Here is a 25,674-nt window from a genome sequence, read left to right as displayed (position 1 = left end):
TAGTTAGGGTTGGAAGGGACCTCAAAGATCATCCAGTTCCAACCCCCTGCCATGGGCAGGGACATTCCACTAAATCAGGCTGCCCAACGCCCCATCCAACCTGGCCTTGAACACCTCCAGGGATAGGGCATCCACACAACCTGTTCCAGTGTCTCACCACTCTCATGGTGAAGAAATTCTTCCTAATGGCCAGTCTAAATCTGCCTCTCTCCAGTTTATACCCATTCCCCATTGATGACACACAGAGTCACCCATCAGCTTGTATAGCTGCCAGCCGGTTATTCTGGGGATGCCCCGATCAGCAGACAGCTTGTATCGCATCAGAACCTGCACAAGCAGAAAGTGGCCGGGAAGGACAATCCTGCCACCAAAGCAGGTGACAGCACGTAGATTATGCACATGCAAGAGCAGTCATGCATTAGTGCCTCTCATCCCTATGCTCCTTAAAAATAAACAATCAAAAAAATCCTCTCCTAAGAGATTTCTTTGTCTTCATCACAACTTGCCAAAAAGTTGTGACCACTTCGGGCATGGGAACTGCTATTACAGCGCCCAATCAAGTTACCGCTGTTCAACACATGATGGTGCACGGGGAGAACCGCAGCAACTGCACAGAAGCTTGGAGCTCTGCTGGCAGCAAGTGCAAGGTTATTCGATCTTAGCTCAATGCTGCCTTGCTGCAAGCTACATTCTTGTTGACTTACCTTTGCTTGGATTAACACTACCCAAATGGTCACTTAACATGACTCAGTTGGTACGAGGTAACTTGATCATAAAAGTCCAGCCTCTTAAAAAACATTTAAGGCAACATCATGGCTTTTATTTGATTAAATGCCACATCACAGACAATACTTTACTTTCCATAATGATAATGGGTTTGCAATATACATTTACCTGTCACATTGCTGCATTATGGATATTTCCTTTATAATCTCTTGCAGGTCAGATTCCACAGGAACTTGTTTAATGGCAACGACTTGACCTGTTTCTTTATGAATAGCTTTGAACACACTGCCATAGGAGCTACGAAACAAAATATTAAACAAACACTGAATAAAGCAACATTTTAAAAAAGCAAACATTATGGTTTTGCTTTTTACTAAGTGCAGCCATCAAGTAAAAAATTAACCACCCTTCTGCTAAAAAGATTTTGTATTTTAATGTAAATAATCAGTCCACTAACACCTAAACACTACAATATAACAATACAAATAGGTCACAGCACACTTAGAGCAAACTACTACTACACCACTGTAGCTTTGGAATGGCCTTTTACACACATCCAACAAATGTAACTCTCTCTTCTTCCAGCACGCAGTAGCAGTTGAGCGTCAGTAAGAACTACAGCTCAGGTCAGAGAAGTTTGTTTGTTCTTGTCAGATATTACCCTATTTTCAGCTTCTTTACTTATAGCAGCCAGGCAGGTTTACAAATAATTTTTTTCACATGAAGTGCTTAAGGCAGCAAATACGTCACTCGCTGAGCATTCCCACGCTGCTCTGGCTTTCTGCGTGGCACAATGCCACAGAAGTTCATTTCTGCAAGAGGTAGCAGGGATGAACTACAAACTCTCTCCAGCTCCTGCAGAGCCCTGTCAATTCCAGACTGGCATTTTTAAATTCCCTGCTGCTGAGCCGTTTGGATTAAGATATCATACTTTAGGGAAAATTCATTATTCTGTTACTAACCAATCACTGTTCCCTATCAGTACATGCCTTTGCAGTAACAGGATTGTGACAAAAGTGAAAAATCAGACTCCACTGAGCACACGTCCATTACACAGATGTGTTCCTAGAGATGTACACAGGGACATTGTGAGAGAACACATACCCTTCTCCAAGCTTCTCCAGTACATCAAATACTTCTTCAGGCTGTTTGGTTAAACTGTCTTCATCCAACTTCTTCAGCTGCCTGCACACATAAGAACAGACAAATGATTACGTTCAATTTTATGGCAGTCTGATCTTTGCGGTAACAGAATGATAGCACCACTTAAACATATGTGAGACTTGGCATGAAGTAAACTGATCGTGAAGTCAGTTTATTTCACCTGATAGAAGGCTGAATACTATTATTATCAAATAGCAAAAGAGGACGGGGGATTACAGGGAACAGAATTTGAGCAGGCACATGAATCTACAGTTCCTCTTGGTGGAAGCACAACTCAGGATCTATACACTGGTGGTCAAAGTCCAGCACAGCATTGCAGAGCCTTGCAGCTATTGAATATACCTACTAAATTTCAATATCTTGAATGGAAGGATACGTACTAAGACCGTGCGAAAGGGAAAATTATCTTCCCACAGCCTTAGAGTACACATGAAATACATTTTTTGGGAGGAATGAGGCAATACTGATCTCATCTGTACATTTTTAACATCAGATCTTAACTTTGTGGGCCTGGACATAGACTATGAAAAAAAGATGAAAGGAAACTGATATCTGAGTCTTTCAGGATTTTAATGCTGCTTGGTCTTTCCCTCTTAAATGCACTGCTAGTAAGAGTCAGCTGAAACACTTCCTACAGGAAAAAATCCATACCGGATATTGTGATCTTTCACTTAAGCCCCCTCAGCCCTGGGCAACTTTCAGAGAGATTCCATACAGAAAGCAACAAGATCAATGACATTTGTTTCAGTCTACCTGAACCACATTAAGAGCTGGCCACCAAGAAACCTTCTGGAACAGCTAAGAACTACGTGAAAAAAAAGGCTGAAAACAAAACATTTCCCTGTGGAACAAACAGCTTCCAACAGCCCACAAACAAGTGCTCTTTCATTTTCACACCTAATAAAAAAAATAAAAATCTTAAACACCACCACAAAAAACACCAAACAAAAAAACTCCAAACTCCCTAAACCAGCTTAAGCAAATTTTTGAAACACAGGATCTTCTTAATCTTGGGAGTTTTCAGAACTTACTGATCTCCCAACCAGCAGCTGTTTAAAATGAAACGTGGATGGTCGCCTGCAACTGCAAATCACTACTGAAAGCTCTTACTGCTGCTGTTTTAGACCACGGCTCCAGCCACAGGCATGCTAACTTCTATACAGAAAAAAGATACATATATTTTTCTTCACAGTTTCTTCAGGAAAAGAGTGAGAAATCACTCGCTAATCCCTGGCTATTATGTTTATGCACAAAAGCTGTACAGAAGAAGCAGCTCACACATATAGCACATACAACGGCTTCCTGAAGCAGAGGAAACATCATAAAGAAGCAGACTCAGGAAGTGGTGAAATACCGAGAGCAGCCACTGGCTTCTCTGCAAAGATAGGCATTAACCAACAACATGTCACTTGTCCTTGTGAGCACGGGGAGAAGGGAGGTGTGTGAATAAGAGAAAAGGGGAAAAATACATTATCGGTGACACACAAGCTGCCATTTCCAAGGAGCCCAAAAAGTAGTGATACAAGAAGCAGACTTTTCTTGCTGAAATTAAGAATGGAACTGAGCCTATAGGAGGAAAAAAAGCTTTTTGCATATTCAAATACAATAACTGCACACTTGCATCCGATCCCCTCGCAGCCCAGGAGCATAATCACCTCTCAGCACACCGTTCTCCCCGAGCACTCCCTACTGTCACCGGCAGGCGCAGCTGCTGCACGGTGTGTTTGTACAGCACAGTGCAGCGCAAACTTAGCTCCCCTAAGCCGTAATCCCGAACCCCCAGAAGCCACCTTCCTATCCAACGCTGTCACAAGCGATGACATAACAAATCAGGCTTTTCGTGAACGGACGGCACGTCACCACTTTGCTGCTTGCCAGCAAAAGGCTGGAACACAGAAGACCAGAGCCACCGGGGGGAGGACCGCCGCAGACCGGAGCCGCCGGCTGCGCTCCGCGGGGACAACCCTGACACCGTAGAGCTGTCCCCGCGCCTCGGGGAGCCGGGCTCGCCCCTCACCGGCGGGACGGGCCCAGGGAGGCGGCGGGGCAGGACCCAGCGCGGCTGCTGCTCGGATCCCGCCGGCGCCCGTCGAGTCCGGGACGCGCCGGGGAGAGGATGGCGAGACTGGATCGCCGCCGGGGATCCCCCACCCCCGTGCTCACCGGCGCGGATTCCGCAGCTGCACCGTTTCCATGGCGGCGGTCGGGTCGGCTGGCCGTGCACTCCCTCATTCCTCCATGGCAGCTCGCCGCACCGCCACTTCCGCCCGCCGCCGGAAGCCAACGGGGAGAGCGAGCGCGGGGCCGTGGGCAGACCAGCCCCAGCAGAAGGAAGGGGCACGGTTTGAGTCGCCCCCGCCCTAAAGGGGGTGTGGCCAGAGCAGCCCCATCCGATAGGGGAGTGATTTGAGTAACCCCGCCCCTGCATAGGGGGCGTAGTCTGAGCAGCCTCGATCGACGAGGGCGTGGTCAGAGCGCCCCCGTCTCCCCCCAAGCAAGGGGGAGTGGTCAGAGCAAACCTCTTGGTGGGGGGCGTGGTTTGAGTATCCCCGCCTATACCGAGGGGGCGTGGGAAGCGCAATCCCACCCTATAGCATGGGTGCCATCGCGACCCCGCCCGATGGAGGGAGCGTGGCCAGAGGAGCCCCGCCTAGCAAACAGGGCGTGACCAGAGCAAACTCCTCAAAAAGGGGCGTGGTCAAAGTTACAGCACCAGATGGGGCGTGGCCAGAGCACCCCCCGCCCCGCACGGGGCGCGTCCAGCACGGCCCCGCAAAAAACGGCGAGCGTAGTCACAATATCTCCGCCTGTAGGGGGCATGTCCAGCGCAGCCCCGCCCGGAGGGGGCGCGGTCTCCGGTCGCGGCCCGGCCCGGCCCGGCGCGGAGACAGCGCGATGGCGGCGTCACCGGCGTCGCTGCGTCGGGCCGGCAACGAGGAGTTCCGCCGCGGGCAGTATGGGCCGGCCGCCGCGCTCTACACCCGCGCCCTAGAGCTGCTGGAGGCCGCAGGTACGGCACAGTACGGTATGGCACGGTTCAGTACGGTATGGAACGGTAAGATATGTCAAGGTAAGGTATGGTATGGTACCAGACAGAACGTACATTGTGGCACAGCACAACATGATGCTACGTGGCACGGTACGGTATGATATAATATGACATGGTACAGTATGGCATGGCACAGTATGCTATGGCACAGTATAGTATGGTATGGTATGGTATGGTACAGCATGGTATGGTACGGTACAGAACATACAGCACAGCATGGTACAGCACAGTATGGTACAGCACGTTATGGCGTGACACAGTACAGTGCAGCACATAATGTACAGTATGGCGTAGTATCGCCTGATACGGTACGGTATGGCAAGTTATGGTATGGTGTGGGTGGCGGGCAGCCCCAGTCTGAATGCCTTTCCCGTTGTGTCCCGGTGCAGGGGAGGCCACCTCCGAGGAGCGCAGTGTGCTGCTGGCCAACCGTGCTGCCTGCCACCTCAAGGATGGCGCCTGCAGCCTCTGCATCAACGACTGCAGCCGGTGAGCGGTGCTGGGGCCAGGGGGCTCCGTCTCCCCCGTTAGGTTGGGGCCAGGGTCACGGCAGGGCTGGTACCAGGCCTGGACTGATGCTACCTGTCCCGCTGCAGGCTGACTCCCGGTTGCTCTCTCCCTGTGCCACAGCGCCCTGGAGCTGGTGCCCTTTGGGATGAAGCCCCTGCTCCGGCGTGCCGCTGCCTATGAGGCCCTGGAGAGGTACCCGCTGGCCTATGTGGACTACAAGACAGTGCTGCAGGTGGACTGCGCTATACAGGCAGCACACGACGGTGTCAACAGGTAAGAGTCACCCTGAAAGGCTGGGAACACAGCTGCTGCTGAGCCCTGTTTGCAGCAGCCGAGGGCTTGGGTGCTTCGTGCCAGGCACAGGCCCAGGCGTGCTCCCTTGGGCTGCCAGCACCCTCAACTCCTATCAAGATGCTGGGAATGAATTCCCTGGACTCTTTCTGCTTTGCTCAGTACCTGTTCTCAAACAAATAACAACCCACAGGCTGTAGAACCTTGTCCTCCCTGTGCTGACTGGGTTTACAGGCTGCCATAGTCCTTTCCTCCTCCCAGAGCTGTCTGCTTCCCTTCTTCGCTTGCCTAGCTGAGGAGTGATGTGCACACTTCTCGCTCAGCTGAGCACTCACAATTCCAGCCCTTGTCCTGTGGTATTTTTAGCCCTGCTGACAAGAAGATCCTTTCATGAATGTCCTGTCTGCAGACAGAACTTAGTTCAGACGTATATAAAGGCGTTAGTGGGGAGATGCTGTCCTTGATACATGAGCTGGGTTAACAAGTGACCCCACTGGCTACGGCATGGTCCGTCCAAACAGGAGGCAGGGTGACTGTCAGTTGTCTCTTCCAGGATGACTAAAGCTCTGCTGGAGAAGGATGGCGTGAACTGGCGCCAGAAGCTCCCACCAATCCCCAAGGTCCCTGTTTCTGCCCAGACAAGGTGGAGCATTCCTTCTGCTGGAGCGCCCTGGGCAAACACTCCTGCAACGGCACCACCAGGAGAATCAGGTGAGAGCTTGCCCTTGGGCTGGGCAGAGCCCTGTAGCTCAGAAGGGTGATGAACAAGGTAGCTGCCATGCCTGCTCAGCATGTCTGCAGCTGGGGCAGAAGCCTGGAGAAGCCTGGGCCTGGTTCTGCCACAGCCTCTTTGGTTAATTCTGTATCCTTTGATGTTTTTGTGTCTTGTCTCTGGTGTGGGGATATTTGCTTTCTCAGAGACTGTACAAATCTTGTCATTTTTATAGCATTCTCTGTTCTTTCCTGTTCCAGACCAGACTGCTGCTGACACGGAGAGAGCTCAAACCCTGAAGGAAGAAGGAAATGAACTTGTAAAGAAAGGAAACCATAAAAAAGCAGTTGAGAAGTACAGTGAGAGCTTAAAGCTCAATCAGGAATGTGCAACTTACACCAACAGGTACTACTTCTTTTTTTGCCCAAGTACTTCCTTGCTCTTTTCTACAAGCCACCGTTGTACTCCTGACAGAGCTGTCTGGTGTTTGCTCCCAAACCAAATGAACCTGTAGTTTGTATAATGTTCTTTGATCAAGTACAGCAAAAACTCTTGCAGACACTCAGCTGAGGCTGCTAAAGGTTTTCTCCCTTTAGTGCTTGTCTGCCAGGACTGGGGTGTTTTGAGTAGTGCCTGCTGCCCCATAAACCACAACTGGCAGACTGCTGTTCTTAAAGACTCAAACTTACTTCTAAAGCAACTGCAGCAAGCAGAGCATATTATGGACTGGTACAGCTAGCAACCTGTGTCCTTAAAGTGCAGGTTTTTAGCTTCAGAGCAGGTTTCTCTAAAAATCCTCTTTATTTGTCAGTCTGAAAAACTCTTTCCTCTTTTTTTCCCTTATAACTGAAACAAGTTTGAGCTCCAGAAGTAAGATCACATAACATAGAAGGAGTAAGACTGATTTTATAGTCCAGCTTTGTGCTGTGCAGGGAGTGGCTGAGATCTGCAATGCATGTTGCAGCAGTAGATGCTGCTTTTAGCTAAAGGTCTCTCACCAGGTGTCTGTGTTGCAGAGCTTTCTGTTACCTGACTCTGAAGCAATACAAGGAAGCAGTACAGGACTGCACAGAAGCTCTGAGGTTAGATCCTAAAAACGTTAAGGCGCTCTACAGACGTGCTCAAGCACTTAAAGAACTGAAGGTAAGTCAGGAGGTTTTGAATAGTTTTAGGCTAGGACTTGAAGTCTGTTCATGCATGATTGGGGTGAGAGATGCCCTTTAGAATGTTTTTCTTTCTAGACAACATCCGCTATCCGGTAGCTGAGAACTGTTTGGGCTGAGGGGAAATTTTTCTTTCACATCACTGCTTGCTCTTTGGATCTCATGAGTTTCTCAGCACTGGGTTCTGTCTCTAGAGATGCTCAAAGCAGCTATGTGGCGTGTTGAGCTTTATCCTTTTGTGCCAGGTGAGAGATTCTCTAGGCAGTACTGGATGACTTAGTGGCTTGGTGTTGGACTCAGAATCCACCTGAGTGATGAAACTGTCTTCTCAGCCCTAGTTTAAGTATGTTTTAGAACAGCTACATCAATGCCAGTGCTTAAACAATTATAGAGAGGGAGTCACAGGCTTATTTGTGTTCCTTTGCCTCTGTTGCTGGGTAGTAATTCTACAGCCTTAGACTATTACTAATGCACTAACGCTTAAAAAATATTCTCCTTCTAGGATTACAAATCAAGTATTGCTGATATCAAGAGCTTGTTGAAAACTGAACCAAAGAACACAGCTGCACTGAGATTACTGCAAGAACTGAACAGAACGTAGGGTAACCAAGCAACAAGGAAAGCTTTGTTCTCCACCATGGAAGAAAGCTTGTTCCCTTCTGATGCTGTTAACAGGGACCAATCTTAACGCAGGAGTGGTATTGAAATCTATCTTCCACTGCTGCTAAGATGTAAGAGGTTCTATGCCAGCACAATAGATGTTAAAACACACGATCTGTATCAAACTCTTATTACCTGGCTCTAAGATCATTCAGTTTTAATGACCCTCCCCGAGAGGCATATAGGTAAACTTCCCTGGCTGAAGTCAACTTGCCTGTAACTATTCGTCTCAGGGACTCTTTCCACATTGGTTTCACTTTCTGAAGAGCTAGAGGGTTTTTTTTTGTCCTTATTCCAGTGACTGTTTTGCTGCATTTGTGTTGCTATTACTTAACTAAGGTTGCTGCAGGATCTGCTGCAGTTGTCCTGGCACCACATGCCATTCTTGCATCAGAGGCAGTTGTTTGCACAGGGCCCAACTTGTTCCCTCTCTCCCTGGATGCCTGCTGGCTCTTAGCTGAGTTTCTGCTCATTAGTGAGACTGGGCAGATGTTTGCAGTAGCAGCTTTCTTTTATTTTTACTTATTCTGCACATTTAAGAAAACAGCAGCAAGTTAAGCCTGCCTTGTGACACTGTGCACTTCTTTCAGATTCTGGGTGCTTAAGAATTTTACATTTGTTTTTTGTGTTGGTTTTTTATCTTTGGTTTGTTTTTTAAAAACCACTTCAGCTCCTCTGTGCCTTTTGGAGCAGTTGCTACAGGGTGTTACTGGGCAGAGGGTATTCAGTGATGTGGCAGCTGAGGTCTGGCTTACTACTTCAATGCATGTTTATAGTTTTTGATCTCCTCTTTGTCTGGTATTGATGGCACTGACTTAAAAGGGAGATGAAGAGATAGTTGGAGTTAATCTGTGGAGCGTTAAAAATGGTTCTCATTAAAGCCATGTTTATTTTCACTTTAGAGCTGTGGTTTTTCTGTGATGGATGGTGTAGGGGAACTAGAACACTTTAACCACTCTACTTCATAGTGTCCCTCTAGTTTTGTGAGAGGATTTCAAGCACTGCTGTACAAAGCCTTGCTTTGGAAGCCAGCTGTTAGATAGTGATGATACATCAGGGTCTTTAACCATTGGCTCGCCCTTGCATGCTGTACAGGGGTATAGTGCTTTCACTAGTGAGTCAAGATGCTGGATGACACTAGACCTGAGCCAATTTTCACTACAGACCAGGAGGCGGAAGCTAGCCCCATAAGTCAGGGTTCAAATTCCCCCCCTTACTTCTCCCAACAGGCAGCGTTTCAAGTGGGTACCTGACTGAAATGAATTTAGAAAGCAGACAATCCCTCTAATGCTGTTGAAGACAAAGACTTCCTCTCTTAGGTTGACACTAAGTAGTTTTTTGTAGGTCCCAGGGCTGTACTTCATCAGCTGTAATGGGTCAGGCCTTGAAACAACAACTCCCTGAGGGGTATGAAATCTATTCATTCCACTCCCACTTTTAATGACTGCAGCTCCATTGATCCTGTGGCCAGCACTGCCTGAGCTCTTAGCACGTGTGATGGATTTCAGGGTGGAGCACAGGCCAGCAGTAAAAAGATAAGCAGAGAAAGGTGACAGAATTCAAGAGGAAGACTGACTTCACTCAAAAGGATAGCTTTTAACTAAGAACCCTGCTGCTATATGGAGTGGCAGATGCCTGCACTGTTCATCTACAATTCATTACAACACTTCTCTGCAGCAACAATGCATTTTTGTATCTTACCTCTTAAGACTTTCCCCAGCAAAACCACCAGGTAGAGCAAGATCAAGCACAGCAACAAGACAGTCCCTCAACCCTGGGGTCACTTCTGTTCCAGCAATGGTGCTGCTGTCCATGCAGAACACTTGCCAGGCATGCAAAGATCATGCTGTCCACCTGGGCAGCTGAAAAGTGCTTGTCAGAGGCACATCTTCATCCACCCCTTTCAAAAGCCATGAAGTCTGAGCCTTTAGGTAACTTCCCTGAGGAGTTCCGCTGGGGAGCTACTCTGAAAACTTTCCAGGATCCTCCAGCATATTTGGGGATGAAAATCCACCTTTCCTGACACAGATTTTGACGACCCTCGTCTTGGTTCATGTCATTTCTCAGGCTTTGCTGATGTCCCTGTGGTCCTCGGCCCCACTCTGAATTCCCCCTAGATTTACAGTGCGTTCTCAAGCCAAGACATCTGGCATTGTAGGTAGTGTCACAGGCACATTCAAACTGGCCTGTTAACTTGAGAAAAGGTTATAGACAAACTACCCAACAACAGAATGAAGTTTACCCAGACCGTTCTGTTCCAGCATCTTGTACACATTACACTCGTGCAAGTATACATTTTTCTTCTACAGACAAAGCATAAAACACTTTGGAAGAAATAGCAACTTTAATCCAGCTAATATACAGGACCTTCTTTTAAGTCCTTTATAAGCATTTCATTTAAATAGTGCACAATTCAGGCTGAGGCATCCACTAGGAGGAAAAGAGGTCAGAGGAAGAACTGCCAAGAAAAATAAGCGAGAAAAAGGAATTATGCAAAGCACCAGGGAAGACTCCCAGCTGAGCAGAGCAGACACTGATCAGGGGCAAATGTGTAAGCAATTCTATTAAAATGCTGGAAGGAAAACAAGAGGTAGGAGGGATGACTCAGCAGCAAGTTGCAGCGAGAGATGATTCGGCACAGAAGGAAGATCGAGACAGCAATGCCAGCACACCAGTTAGAAGGAAAGAAGTTAGGTGGTGCTGCCGGAGGGGTGCACCTGTCAGTTCAGCTCGAGGACACAGTGAAGTAAGGTCAATACATGCCAGTCTAAAGTACCGAGGAGCTTCTAGGGACTGAAATCCCTTTCCTAAATAGGAAGGGTGGACCATTGAGGCCATGGTGACTACAACAGAACACAGTAATAATGGGTCCCAGCTACTCCTGTGAGCAAGGAGTGTCCCAGTAGCACACAATACAGTTATGAAGGTAACTCTTTGAAGACACTGATCAGGAACACGCATCAGAAAAGCGGCTTTCCATTTACAGCTACTCCACAACACCTCAAAAGCTGCGTCTTGCCCATCACAGACACACACACACACACACAGTGTGGTGACCAGCAGCAGACACTCAGGGCCACTACTCCTGCAGGCATACAAAGCCCATTACAAAAGAGGAATCACAGGGAAGTGATGCCTTTTCAAAGGAAGTTAAAAATGGCTAGCTAGGAAGGACAAAATCCAGGTAAGTGGTGTGAAATTTGCATAAAGCCATCCTCCTGACTTGGAAAGCGCTTAGAGAACCCATTTATTCATTTAATCCTGTACATTCCCTGAACCAGCCCCTGAACCAGCACTCAGAACTGCCACCCTGCCAGCACCACAAGCTGCAAACACCACTCACAGCAGCCCAACCCAAGTCCATCCCTGTACCTTCATAAAACAGAAGAAGTATTTATTACCTTTCTGCAAAGGGAACTAGCCCATTCTTTGGGGGTGGAAGCATCAATTCTTTATTAGTGTCAGCTACAGGAACAAATAAAACTACAGAACCCAATAAATTCACTAAAAATGACAATTCAACAACACTTGTCATTTCCTGGGCAACTAAGCCAGACTGGGTTCCACACTACATTTCACAAGATTCTTTCAGTGGTGAGAAGAGAATTAACATGGGGGGTTTCACAAGTGCAGGAGGAAGCAATTCTGCAAGGTTTACAATAGACAGAAAACCTAGGATGGGGCAAAGAAGACAAGCCAAGGTCACTGTATGGGCACAATTTCAAAAGCACAGTGGGCAAGGTTGCTGCTGTTCTGCAAAGGCAGTGTTCTCAGGGCCTGCTCTCAGTCCTGAAGCCTACAAGAAACAGAGAACCCACATATGCAATTTTCAGCTGCGAGAGGAAGAATTTCATCCAGGCAAGATGAAGTTCACCAGGACTTAGATTAACTGTTTCCTTGAGATCACATGTCAAGAAAATATTATCTTCAAAGCGGCAGGTAAGAGTCTACATTGCTTGTTAATGGGTCTGTCCCAGCCTTAGCAGCCAGGCCAGCTCTCCTGATCAAGCCCACACAGCACCGCTAACATTCCATAGGGTACTGACAAGGTTCTGCAAAACACACTGGAAAGTCCCAGGAAAGACTGCACTAGTGCCCAACAGACCTACAGAAAAGCAAGGTCCTTTCCTATCTTCCTTTTCAATTGCACAGTCATCTAGTTTCCCCTATCAACAAAGAAAAAACCCCACATAGAACCATGCCTCTGTAGTACGATTATGTCTGGAAAATGAAAGATGCAATTTAAGAAATGGAATATTGCAGTCAAAGACTCTTACATTGCTCATTAAGCCTCACTTGGACAAGAAATCCAGTCTCCAGTTTCAGGGCCTCAGGAACCAGCAATCCTGAGCACACCACACACACACTGACACCTGCAGTAGCTCTGCACACCTACCCAGAGTCACTGCAGGAATGCTGCAACGCTGCTCTTGTGTGACGTCTCAGTAGCCTGGTGTGCTTGAAGAACAGCAACTGCTTCTTCAATCTAACAAAAGAGAGCAGAGAGTGGGGGAGAAGTTGTGTTGCTTCAACAGAGGAGTGCACTGAACAAGAAATGCAGTATTCCAGGTCCTGATCTGGCCTTGGTACAAACCCGCTTCCAAGAGGTAAAAGAATTAAATAATAATAATTTTAAAAGTGTGCTTTTACACATGCAAGTATGCTGCTTTTGCAGGAGCCTGATCAGCACACAGACCTCTTCTGTCCCTTCCCTGCAGAGATGCTAGGGCACTGCTCCTTTTCTATAGTACTCTGAACTCACTAGAGAGAAATCAAACTGCTGGGTGGTGTCAGGCAGCTCCACCTACAGAGCCCAGGCTCCTTCAAATAATGTCAGTGAAAGGGTAAGAGTGAATCCTGCCTCCATGAGCAACAAGGAGGTGCAATCAACTCACTGTTTTAATGGCAACCAAGTTAAATATTCACCAGGATTAAAGAGGAAACAGCAAAAAACGCTGCCAAGAGACAGCATTTATCTGGTTTCTATTGTCAGGAAAGAGCATTTCCCCCATCTCTTTCTGGGGAGTGACACAGCCTGCTTCTCCCCTCTCTCCAGACACCTCCAAACCACCTCAGAAATTGGCTTGTCCTTTCAGGCTTCTTCTGCCGAGGACAGGCAAGTGTTGGGGCACTGGATGTGGTGCCAGCAACCCAAGGCCCTTTCTGTTCATTTTTCACTTTAAAATAAGGCAGCTACTTGCTCTTCTCATGGCTATCAATGTCCTTGTGGACATTGCCCTGTCTTCTCGGCCATCATGGCCTTCCCTTGCAGCAGCAGATAGTTAGCCCTTTCAGATGTCATTTACGTGGGCACCAGGTTCCTTCTACCTTGGAGTGCAGGGAATCAGGGGACTCCAGGAGCAACAGCAGCTCCGAGTTGTCTATCTCCAGCAGCATTCCAGTGATCTTGCCAGCCAGCGAGGGATGCATTGCGTGGATCAGAGGGTAGAGGCGCTCACCTGCTCCGAACACCAGAGAGGACATCACCACTATGCAAGACCTCCAGCATTTTCAAAGTCAGTGCAAGCCCCTCTTCCCCTCCCAGCTCTGCCTGTTCAACTGAAAGGGGATAAAAGAGTGGTGGTGGAAAAAAAAAAAAAAATCACTGCTCACAAGCAAAACTACTCCAGCACGCCACAGCAACAGTGTTAGCAGGCAAAGCACTCCCAGTGCCACTGCGGCAGCCTCCATACAACTGGGATATGCTTACTTGGATGGAAAGCCATACAAGGAAACTGGTGTGGAAGAAGAAAGCCACCTTTGACTGGCCAGGGACAATGCTAACTGCCCTCCTTCCTCCATCTCATCCTCCAGCACACTGACTATTTCACTGCCCCACCACAGTTTTTTCCAGGGAGCCTCAGCCTTGTGCCCATGCCTCTCTCTTCCTTCCCCAAATCACTCTGCTCCCAGCCCTCTCCTTGGCAGAGCTGATGCCAGCTCCTACAAACACTGAGCTGGTTCATAGCACCTGAGAGCAGCGATGCAGGACAGCTCAGAGTTCAGGGGAATCGCAAACGCCCTGATGCAGCCTGGTGGCACAGGCAGGATGGAGCTCTGCCTCTCCTGCAGAGCTTCACCAGATGCTGACGCTGTCAGGCAGCTAATACCATGGAGCGGTTTTGCTACCTCTACACCCTTTCAATACCACTCCAATTATTTATTTTTAAAGTTGCACAGTATCAGAGCCATCCCACAAATGCTCACAACTTTTTCTAGCAGTTAAGTTTTCCCCAGTGCATGCAAGTCCACACACACAGGTCCACAGCAGAGTTTAATCCAGCAGAGCAGCCATGACACCCACCTATCATTTGTTTCTGTTCCTGAGGAGGGGCTGCTGCAAGCATGGATGCAGTCAGCGGCTCCTGTCCCTGGATGTGCACAGCAGCTTCTCTCATCTGGAGGAAAAAAAAAAAAAAAAAAACACAAAACCAGAGAAGAGCAGTAATCAAAGGCTGGAAGTGATGTGTAAGTTACCTGGCTTGTGGGAATGGTGCTGGTCTGAACACAGCAGGGCGTTTCATCCTTCCGAGATGCTGATGCAGACTCTAGCATTGCCTGTTTATATCCAAATACCACATTCCAGAAAAGCCAGAGCCAGGTGTCACAGCTGTGTGGCTTCTGGATCCATAGCCCCAGTTACCCCAGCAGTTGCTAGGAAAATTCCCCATAGCGCTTGTCATAAACGGAGCCATGGGGCTGCTTGCGGCCAGCGGCTGCATTAACCCCGGAGTGATGCACGTCGTGGTGGCCACGCTGAAGCTGGGACCCTGGGAAGCAGTTACCTGTGGGGCCACCATGGACGGCATGTGTGCCATTGGCTGGATGTTCCTGACAGCTGAGGAGTACTTGTACTGTGGGGGACCTCGCGGCAGGGTGGGCGAGGAGGGCACCCGAGCACTGACCGTCTGCGTCCCGATGTTGGCTGCAATAGGAATGGGAACGTTTGTAAGGAGGAGCCTTTTAAAACATAGGTAAGGCTGAAGCCACAAGGGGCTGAAAAATCTCCCCATGGGCTCAAAACAGCCTCCAGGTCAAAGGCAGCTCTGCTGGGACAGGCAGGGCACTGCCAGCTTGCCCACGGGGCTGGGGTTGTCTGATTTTGTGCAGAGGGCTGGAGAGCTGGCAAAGGCACATATGCCTTCTTGTCTCTCCTCCAGAAATGCCTGTCTGCATCAGCAGCGGACAGGCGCAGCACTGGGGAGGGTGGATTGCAAGAAAAAAAGAGAACTTGGCTCACCCTGGCTCCCCTCCTGCAGGAAGCCAGGGCAGAGGAATGAGAGGACAGGACAAACAGAGGTGACAAGCCAAAGAGAGCCCTCCTGCTCACTTCAGCAGTAAAACACTCAACGCCAAAGACCACTTTCAGCTAAACAGCATGAAGCCATGCTATTTGTAGGTTGTAGGTAGACGCTGCCCCATCAGACAGTCCCATATTTTGGGGGACCTCAGACCTTCACCCACTCTCACCAGGTGGGCAACTTCCACCCTATGCTACTCATGCCTCTACTCAAAGCCCACCCCTGGAGGAGCCTCAGAGAGGGCTATGCTGTGAGCATCCTCCTCCTCCTCACCAACATGAAATGCAGAGAGGTGATGGGACAGACACTGGGCTGAAGCACTCTTGGGATGAGGTGTGTTCTGGGCACCATGTACAGGACAGCAGCTTGGTCACCTCCCCACCAGAAGCACATCTGTGTCATGCTGGCAAGGCAGATGGGACACAGGGACAGCTCCAGCACAGCAAGGCACTGAGGGTACCAGCAAGGTCTGGTTCTCAGGCCGTAGCTCCAAAAGCCTTTAACAGGAGTGCGTTTCGCTGGAGGCTTGACCTTGGCAGCAGTTCAGCTACAGCTGGTGAGAACCTCTGCTTCTTCCCAACAGGTCCCAGCCTCCACCTTAGTATGAGAACTAAGATTAGGCTGCTGTGACTGCACTATCATCGTCATCATCTTTAATGAACACATTCAAGGAGCAGTGGCCAACAAGACCAATCTGCGCATCAGAGATCTGTCCCGCTATATGAAATACCACAAGCTTCCTCAAAGCTACATACTTCTTTACTACAGATAACACTCTAGTCCCGTCACATCCAGTCCATCTGGACTCCTTCATGAGCAATCCCACAAACCTGTCCATCTTCAGAGGCAGACCCAAACTTGCAGCAAGCACCCCTGCTAACATGAGGCCACTATGGTGATGTCCAAGACAAGTTCTTCTCCTACTCACCCACTCTCTGGGACTGGGGGGGCACACGGGGCACTTGGGTAGAGGCCTGCCTCATGGTGCTGATGTTCGACAGCAGGCGCCGGGGTGGTACAGCAGCCCTCATCATGGGGGTAGCTGCAGGATACGCTGCTGTAGAGATGGAGCACAATTAACGAAGCTTCTTGGTGGCAAAGGCATGGAAGGAAATGTGGGGGTGAGTCACTGTGGCTGAGGAAAATCGGGGGGCACCTCACCTCTGTGGCCAACCCCAACATCTCATCCCCAGGTGCTCACCATCGTGACCCCGGCACCAAACCCCACCATGTTTCTCTAGGTAACAGCTCCCTGTGGCTACATGCTTCATACTGCTGTTAGAGACACTCAGTCCCTTATCAGGGCCCAGCTCATGCTGAGAGTGCCAGGGAGGGGCAGACTGACTCACGGGGAGGCCGGGAGGGCTGCGCACTCCAGCGAGTGGCAGGACGGACTGGGACAACTGGGCTGGGGCTGTAGAAGGCAGCTCTGGTTTGTGGCTAGAAAATGAAAATGCGTTATCCAAGGTGACTTGGGAGCTGAGCCAGATCTAACCCTGAACAACTCGCCGGCTGTTGTACGCAGACAAGTGAGCCAAAACCAGGCTCTGCAGCATGCCAGAGTACTTTCAAGGCCACCAGTCTGCTGCCTGTGCATCCTCCAGCCGCAACACTTCTATCCTCCCCACAAGTTTTTGCACCTCTACAACACTTCTCCTTCCCCTCCTTTCCTCTGGAGACTTGTTCTTCATGTTCACTGTCCCAGCCAAACTCCTTGGTTCCCTCCTCTGAGGAGCAGTCAGCGGCTACTTAAATACCTAGCTCATTACCTGTGGCTGGGGAAAATTTGGGAGCGCCTCACCTCTGTGGCCAACCCCAGCATCTGCACCTGCACCTGACAAGCCTGGCTACCTACACAGGAGCGCAGCACTGATCCCACGCCAGCATGCACTTTGGTCTGTGCAAATTGAGACATGCTTCTCAGCCCAGCTGCCACCCACCTCCTCCAGCTCAGGGCAAATTGGCGTCCCTGTACAAAGCTGCTTGGGAACGGAGACTCACCTGATGGATGGGGGGTATGAAGTACCCTGGAGGGGGCTGGAAGGAGCCCAGGAGAGGGCCAGGCAGAGCCCTCATAGTGGCTAATCTCTGCATGTACTGGTTGGTGAGGATTGCTTTCCGCTCCTCTTTCCTTTGAGCGAGCGCAACATAAAGAGGCTTTGTGCTGACGATCCGTCCATTCATTTCTGTGACGGCTTTGGTAGCCTCTTCTGGGGAGGAAAAACATACAAATCCAAACCCTTTGCTGTGGCCGCCCTCTGTCATCACCTAAAATGGAATTAGAACAAAACAGCTAAGTCTACAGACCACTGCAGCACCCACAATGCAGCAGGGGGATATGCAGGACCTGCTAGCTGCAGGTACTCCATTGCAGCCCCCATGGCCAGGGTGGGACAGGTGGCGCTCTACCGATAGGGCTCCGAGGACAGGTTTTTCTGTGAAAGGGGAAGATTTACTCAGGCAAACCCAGGTTTGAAAAATGAATATGGCAGAGTCTGGGCCAACTGGATATCTGCAGCTCATGATCTTCCAGGGGGCCTGTGCCCCAGTCCCGCAGGACCAGGCGATGCTCCAGTGTCCAGTGCCTCAGGAGCAAGCAAGGGCTGGGGACAAGTGGGACACCGTGTCCTGCCCAAGGGCCAGGCAGCATCTGTCCCTGGCAGCTGGCAGACTACAGGTATCTGACCTTAAAGCCAGACTATCCTTCTGCATCCATATGCACAACCTTCAAGAGAAACTTGACACCAAGACCAGTGGCAAGACTGACACTCATGTTTTTCCAAAAGGCAAAAGATTCGCCTATCAGCCAGGCAAACCCCGTTTTCCCCAGAGTAAGGTGGCTTGCGGTCATTTCCATTTATATCAACATCACATTGTTCTCCAACCATGGAGCAGCAGCACACTGTACAGAATGATGTGGCTTTAAGGTCCCATACCCTGCACCTCACCAGGGCTGGGTTAACTCAGCAAAGCTATAAAACATTTGCTGAATCAAGAAGCTCCTCAGAACAGCACAAGGTACAAGTAGCATGTCCTTCACACTTGTCTTGAGATCCAAGCTATCAGCACGGAGCCATAGCTCAACAGGATGGTAACCTGGATTCTTTCCCAAGTGCCGAGTGCACTGGCTGGCTGACCCCAGGAGCCCCAGCAACAGCCTCACTCCCTCACCTTAGCACTGGTGATAGTGCCATAAGGAGAGAACTCCTTCCTCAGCTTCTCATCGTCTATCCCATCGTCCAGATTCTTCACATACAGGTTGACCCCCTGCAAACAGGCAGAAAGAGACCATGGCCTTCGGGATCCCAAAGCTTACAGCAGCTTTTCAAGCTGGATGAGCATTTCACAAGTAGTTTGGCTGCATGGTGGAACACCCCACAAACATGTCATCTCCAGGGCCACCATGGGACTGGCAACATGGAGAGGAACCAGGACCACACATGTACTTCACTCACAGACGAGATACCCTAAGCGAAGAGGGTGCCCAGGCCATCACTATGAAGCTGCTCCTAGACCTCAGGAAACCACTTAATTTCCAGACCAATATTTTAATTTCTGGAAAAGAGCAGACCCATTTGTTCACCTGCCAAGATCATCCTGGGTTTAGATCTCTCTCCCCTTTCCTGATGCCGCTTCCCAGGACATTACCAGACTGTGCAGGTCTTTTAATTACAAAAGCAACCAATCATACTGATGGACTCTGGAGAGTCCTGTTCTGTCCCCAAGCCAAGGATGTCCCTGGACGCCCTGGGCACACCTCCAGTGTGGACCTGCAAGACAGAGCATCCCACTCTCCCCTTACCTGGTACTTGCTCACTCGCTCCTGCTTGAGCTGTTCAAATTTCCGCTTCAGCTCACTCTGGCGCTCCAGCCGCTTCTGGGCTCGGCCCACATACACCATCCGCCCGTTGATCTCCTTCCCGTTCATGTCAGCCACCGCCTGCAGTGGAGGGAAGGGCTGTAAGTACAGCAAGAAGCCAGTGGCCATGGCTCTACTCTTCACCCACAATCCCAGTCCAGCCCCACCACGAGCAGGGAGCTCCCTGGACAAGGGCAGGGAAGCAGCTCTGCTCCCCTGTGCCAGGTCCTGCCCATCCAGGCATGCCTGCCAGTGCCACCAGACAGGCAAGTATGAAGCTAATGAAGTTCTCCCCCAAGGAGAGGTGGGAACATTAGCAGGTGACAAGCTCAGGGCTGAGACAGCAGACGGGCAGTGAGGAGCCTCTTGCCTTCTGGGCTTCTTCATGCTTCTCAAAGTTGACAAACCCAAAGCCCTTTGAGCGGCCACTGCTGTCCATCATGACTTTGACACTTAGCATCTTTCCTGCAAGAGGAAATGAAAGTATCCATCTGAAAAAGGGTGCCCAGTGAAGGAGTGCTGATAGCATGCATCATTGTGCTTGGGAGTCACCGTGCAAGGTGACTGGATGGCCATGGCAGCATAGAAGACACAAAAAAGAAAGACAGCAAGATCCCTGCTGCAAGGTGGGAACAGGAGGCTGTGCATGTTGGTGAGGGCAATTGCTGCCACCTTGGATGCTGCTAACATTGCTCTTGGCTTTTTAGTTTCTCCAGTCAATACACAGAGTTTCTTTGGCCAGGAGTTCTAACCTCTTATATACGAACACATATTGCACTTGTTCGAAGGGTATTCACAAATTACCTGAGCTAACACTGGTGAAGCACAGACACAATAGTCCAACAGTTGGCACAACACTAAACCCTGTCAACAGGGTGCATCCTCCAGCAACGGACTGAACTGAAAAGCCTTTTTTTGCTTTCAATTCACACTCAGCATCTCCTGTTCCCAAGGCTCCTACCACCAGGCAGCTCATTGGTTTCAAGACAATGGCAAAAACTAACAAAACACCCCCTCCTCATTTTTATCACCCCCCCAAAAAAAAAACCAAAAAAACTTTTTCTTCAGGACAGCATCTAATACAAGTTATCCTACACCACATAGTGCACGTAGTGTCCTGATGATTAAGTCACTGCAGTCCTTTGGTGAGGTGGTTTTTAAAAGCAAGTCAGATCCCATTGAGAGAAGGGGCTCAGTGTTTCAAACAAGCACTCTCCCCAGCTTTCTTTGCCATTCCCTGTCTCCAGTTTACCAGTTATGAGGATATTCTGCTTCAACAACTGTACTCACCAAACCTGGAGAATATTTCCCGCAGTCTGTTGTCATCCATGTCATCCCCAAAGTTTTTGATGTAGACGTTGGTGAACTCCAGTGCCTTAGCCCCAAACTCTGCCTCACGCTCTTTGCGAGATTTGAAGTGGCCAACAAACCTGTAGGAAGCAAGGAAAGGGACACGAAAACCCTCCACATCCAGTGCAGAGAAGAGATAGACAGAGAAACATCTGCATTGGTACAAGCCAAGAGAAACCTTCACCCTAGGCCATAAACTCACCCACAAACCCACCCTGTGTTTCACATCCAGCAACTTCAGCATCTCCCACTTGTTTGTTCCCCTACCCAGAACCCACTTGGCACCACTGAAATGGGAAGACAGAGTGCAACTGGGGTGTCACCTCAGGAGGCCCCAAGAGACCCCAAAGGATGTGACCAAGGGCCAACTCTCTTTCTTCAAGGCATCCCCGAGCCCCCTGTGGAGCCACTTGTCTCTTCTGAGGCAGGGAAGTAGGTAATGCAAGCAGAGAGCTGAAGAACAATGAAACCTCTTCCTGCCCAGGTTGTCTGATGCTGACAGCAGAGATCAATGACCACCCCTGCTTTGTGGGCACTTGCTACACTGCCTCAACAACAAAACACAGCCTGGGCTGGACTCCTTCCTCACCATCACAAACAGCTCCAAACCACTATCACACTTCCAACAGCATTGACCACAAGTGACTCACCGCCCTGGAGAGTGGCAAAGCCACCATGCCCAGAGGGGATGGATAGGAAGAGAGAAGAAAGAGAGCAGCAGGAGGCGGGAGCCAAAGCAGGGCAGGCGTTTGCTCGCTTTGGCAGGCGTTTGCTCCCAAGCACGCACCAAAGCAAGCCAGGGGCAGAGCCAAGCACAGAGCTGAGGAGACTCTCCTCTTTGGCACTTACACCTTCCGGTCATTGAGCAACATCCCATTCATGACCTCAATAGCCCGAGTTGCTGCCTCCTGAGTCTCAAAATGAACAAAACCATAGCCACGGGATCCGTTTTCATCACAAACCACCTACAAACAGAGCAAGGAGGGGAAGAGACAGACACTGGTTTTCTCTACCCTTGCACACAGTTAAGTCGCAGAAAACCCACACTTATTTTTCAGGGGCAGGGTGAAAAAGCCCCCATTCCCAGGGAAACACAGCAGGGCCTTCTGGCTTCAAAGCACAGGGGAATTTAGAGGAAACTTTGTGGGAAGTGGAACAAGAAAGTGAGTTCCAGCTTGCTGCAGCAGGCTGCGAAGAGCATGAGGCAGCTCTGCAGCAAGCCCTTTCCTGCAGGGCCCATGGGCATATGTACCTTACATGACAGGATGCTTCCGAAGGTGGAGAATGTGTCGTACAGGGCTTTGTTATCAATGGAGTCATCCAGGTTCTTGATGAAGATGTTTCCAACCCCCGATTTCCTAAGCCCGGGGTCCCGCTGGGACCACATGATGCGGATGGGACGGCCTTTGATCACCTCAAAGTTCATGGTGTCCAGGGCTCGCTCGGCTGGCAAAGAAGCAAACACAGAGGGAGAGAGAAGGGTAAGAGACTGATCCCCTCCCATGTCTGACAGCAGCTGAGGTGGGCACAGGAATCAGGGATACTCTTGGGCACGGGCTTGTTAACCCTAACGAGACAGGCAGCTCTGCCTCCCAGGGCAGCAGGGCCAGGCAAGGGGCTGGTCTGCTCTCGTCCCCTCCAGCCACACCACTCCTTCCTTTTTTATATGTTTTTTCCCCTCTCCAAAATGTGTCTGACTCCTGTGGGATCACTGGTTTCACCACAAACTCCAGTTTGGCAGATGCCCAACTCACTTACCCAGTAAGGATTTTAGTCTCCAGGGCAACTAACCCAACACCTTCCCACCACTGCTGCTTCAAAATGAAGCATCTTTTGGTTGTAGTGTTGTAGCACAGCAATGCCTGCCGGGAAGTGGCCCTGCTTACCCACACCACCAGCCAGTCGGCTACCCTCAGGGTGTTGGTGCCCTTCTCCATCAGCTCACGGAAGAAGGTAAGTATTGCAAGCCCCTTTCTTCCCTTACAAGCCCAAAGCGCATCCGCCACATCCTCCCCCAGTCTCTAAGCAGAGATGGAAGTGGGATGGGTTACCTCCTCCACCACAGAAGAGAGCAAATTGGAATTAGTTAAAACCAAAACCCAACATCAGCAGAATACTGCCAAGCTATAACACCTGAGGCATCCACTCAAACAACAGCTTCACCCTTTTCCACTGCCTGCCCTTCCTTCTCTTGTATACCCAAAGCCTCCGTTGGGAGGCGGCTCCTCAGGGCTGCACTACAGGGAATGTACCATCCACAGGTTGCTGGAAGTTTATGTAGGCATAGCCCAGCGATCGACGTGTGGCAATGTCTCGACAGACTCGGATGGACATGATGGGCCCAGCGGGCGAGAACTTCTCGTACAGCATGGCTTCGGTCACATCTGGGTGGAGGTCCCCCACGTAGAGAGAGGCTAATGGATAGCCAGGGCCACTGGCGTTCATGGTCAACGACAAAGCTTAGCTGCAGAGGAAAACACATCCAAAGCTGTAGTTCCCAGATTTTTCAGTGTGCAAAAGCCAATCTGGGGTGATTTGCAAACATGAGAGTCCCCCCACAATCCTGGGAAGCAGCCGGAGGGACACAACACAGTGCACGCACAGATTTGTTCCTTTCAACACTCAAACCCCAAGAGAAATAAAATGGAATTTGATTTCTCAGGAGGTAAACAGCCCTTTCCCACCAGAGACTTCCATTTTAAATCCTTCTTGACAACCCCCCTTCAGCCAGCTCCTCAGCCAGAGCAAACCTGCAAAAAAGAGCAGGGATTTGCTTTGATGCCCAGAGGTGCCTTCCCTGGAGCAGCCCTGCAGCCAGCGTTCCCAGCAGCCACCTTTATCTCCAACACAGCAAACACAGGTTTTTAGCCAGCCCTTCTCAGAGAAACAAGCCTCAGCTTGCTGACCAGACCCCCAAAGCAGGAAAAGCAATGGTCACTCTTCCATTGTTTTCAGTAAAGTTGTGTGCGAAGGTGTTGTTTGCTGCTTGAGTTCTTCGAGGCACGGCCTGGGATAACAGAAACGTAGCTCCTGCCCTAGAAGTTTATAAGCCCATCACTGGGGCTTTTACCTTACAGCTCAAAAGACCCAAGACACTTGCTAAGACACCCTGCGGATGCCTATAACAAATGCACTAAGCAATGCCTCAGCCCAAGGCGAGTCGCCCCCGAGGGCAGAGATGGAAGCGCCGCCCTGCGAGACATCCCTAACCCCCGTGCAACCAACCGTTACCTCCCGAGACCCGCCCAGCAGCACTATCAGCAAAACAGACTGAGGCTGTGCAAACACAGCAACCCTCTGCACCGGCGGGGAGGTGGGGGGAAGAGAGAGGGAAGGGGTTAAAAGAAGATAGGACCGAGCCAAGACGGGGACCCTGCATCGGAGGAGCCCGGGGGCGAGCGGCCACGACCGAAGCAGCCCCGTCCCCCGAGCTCCGGCAGGAGCAGCGAGGAACGGAGCGACTCACCTCTGCCCCGTCCTGCACTCACGCCGCGGGACTCCCAGCGCTGCTACTGGTGCCGCCGCCTCTTGCAGCCTCGGCGCCGGGGGCGGGACGGGCGCTGTCTCCATCCCCGCCCCCGACAGCTGCCGAGCGGCCCCGCATCAGGACCGCGCCCTGGGAGCCCCCATCACGGAAGCCTCAGTCGCGGGTCCCTTTGCCCGGGACCTCCGTTCCAGGACCCTCAGCACCGCGATTCCTGCCCCGGGACCTCGTCCCAGGACCCAGCACCGCGATTCCTGTTCCCCAGTTCTGAGACCCCAGCCCCAGGACCCCCACCGCAGGCAGCCGCAGCCCTGGGACCTCGTCCCAAGACCCCAGCCCCGGGTCCCCCATCCCGAGACCCCAGCCGCGAGACCCCCATCCCGGACCCCATGCCAGGATTCCTGCCCCGAGACACCCAGCACCAGAACCCCCACTCCAAACCCCCAGTTCTGAGACCCCAGCGATGGGACCCTGCCCCGGGAACTGAGCACCAGGATCTCATCCCAAGACCCCAGCCCTGAGACCCTGCCCCGGGACCCCCATCCCAAGGTTCTAGCCCTGAGATCCCTACCCTGGGACTCCAGCACCAGGACCTCATCCCAACACCCCAGTTCCAAGACCACAGCACCAGGATCCCCACCTCGGGCAGCCCCAGCCCCGAGACCTCGCCTTGGGACCCCCGTCCCAACACTCCAACCCTGGGACTCTTTCTCTGACACCCCAGCCCTCTGCCCCGGGCAGCCCCAGCCCCCCGAGCTGCAAAAAAACCCAGCGCATTTCATGTCGTCAAGGTGCAGCTGGGGCAGCTGCCCGCGTTTCCCGGTCCTGGGACGGGAATGGTGTTCCACCTCTTGCCCACCCACCTTAGGAACTCACCCACATTCTGGCTAGGAATTCCCTGAAGCTAGGAAATCCAAGCTGGAGGAGGTAAGCCATGCACAGCTTAGTATGGGTCCCTCATCATCAGGCACTGAGGGAAACTCCAGAGCTCCCTCCACATCCTGCAGAGTCCAGAACTTCTGCCATCGCTTTGAGTCTGGATGACACCAAGTGACGCACCTGCATCCACAGTGATCCCAGTGCTCTGAGCTGGCCATAATGGCACAGGGAGGGTCTGGAGCACAGGGGTTCTGGGAAAGTTTGGGGGACCCAGGGTTGTTGAGCCTGAAGGAGGCTGAGGGGAGACCTCATTGCTCTCTGCATCTCCCAGAAAGGAGGCTGGAGCAAGATAGGTGCTGGTCTCATCTCCTAAGTGTTTGTTAGGATGAGAATAAATGGCTTCAAGTTGAGCCAGGGGAGGTTTAGATCAGATTTTGGGAGAAATTTCTTTACTTAAAGAGTGGTGAAGTCTTGGAACAGGCTGCCCATGGAAGTGGTGGAGTCTCCACTGCTGGAAAGGTTCAAA

The 25,674-nt window shown here is 50.7% G+C and overlaps 3 protein-coding genes across 12 annotated transcripts in view; 1 reads left to right on the top strand and 2 right to left on the bottom strand.

The window, feature by feature from the left end:
* Positions 1-4,225, bottom strand: part of STK4 (serine/threonine kinase 4) — a 51,010-nt gene extending 46,785 nt beyond the window's left edge. For 3 of the 10 annotated variants that reach the window (XM_054081285.1, XM_054081286.1, XM_054081287.1), the window contains exons 1-3: positions 4,054-4,224; positions 1,831-1,911; positions 895-1,023 (exon numbers count right to left, since the gene is read on the bottom strand). In XM_054081285.1, the coding sequence (XP_053937260.1) occupies positions 895-1,023; positions 1,831-1,911; positions 4,054-4,085 (242 nt within the window). In that variant the 5' untranslated portion in view covers positions 4,086-4,224. Of the gene's footprint in view, positions 1-894; positions 1,024-1,830; positions 1,912-4,053 lie in introns of all 10 variants that reach the window. The other 7 variants (XM_054081281.1, XM_054081279.1, XM_054081280.1 and 4 more) reach the window with 4 other exon arrangements.
* Positions 4,226-4,716: 491 nt separating this feature from the next.
* TOMM34 (translocase of outer mitochondrial membrane 34) lies at positions 4,717-9,171 on the top strand. Its single transcript, XM_009567585.2, has 7 exons — positions 4,717-4,900; positions 5,329-5,428; positions 5,570-5,722; positions 6,294-6,451; positions 6,713-6,857; positions 7,469-7,595; positions 8,118-9,171. The coding sequence occupies exons 1-7, from the start codon at positions 4,786-4,788 to the stop codon at positions 8,214-8,216; spliced, it is 897 nt and encodes a 298-aa protein (XP_009565880.2). The 5' UTR covers positions 4,717-4,785; the 3' UTR covers positions 8,217-9,171.
* A 1,220-nt stretch (positions 9,172-10,391) lies between these two features.
* Positions 10,392-23,757, bottom strand: PABPC1L (poly(A) binding protein cytoplasmic 1 like). The gene is given in 15 exon segments (XM_054081920.1): positions 10,392-12,071; positions 12,672-12,761; positions 13,604-13,734; positions 14,580-14,673; positions 15,061-15,200; positions 16,505-16,633; positions 17,578-17,601; positions 17,604-17,844; positions 18,748-18,843; positions 19,379-19,516; positions 19,806-19,900; positions 20,726-20,865; positions 21,635-21,750; positions 22,038-22,231; positions 23,038-23,757. Coding segments are annotated over 14 exon segments (1,815 nt in total). The 5' UTR covers positions 23,231-23,757; the 3' UTR covers positions 10,392-12,071; positions 12,672-12,677.
* Between the last annotated feature and the right edge of the window lie 1,917 nt (positions 23,758-25,674).

This window comes from Cuculus canorus, chromosome 16, assembly GCF_017976375.1.
Source record: "Cuculus canorus isolate bCucCan1 chromosome 16, bCucCan1.pri, whole genome shotgun sequence".
Taxonomy (NCBI): domain Eukaryota; kingdom Metazoa; phylum Chordata; class Aves; order Cuculiformes; family Cuculidae; genus Cuculus; species Cuculus canorus.
The sequence above is the reverse complement of the archived record's forward strand: the minus strand, read 5'-3'. Positions and strand labels throughout refer to the sequence as shown.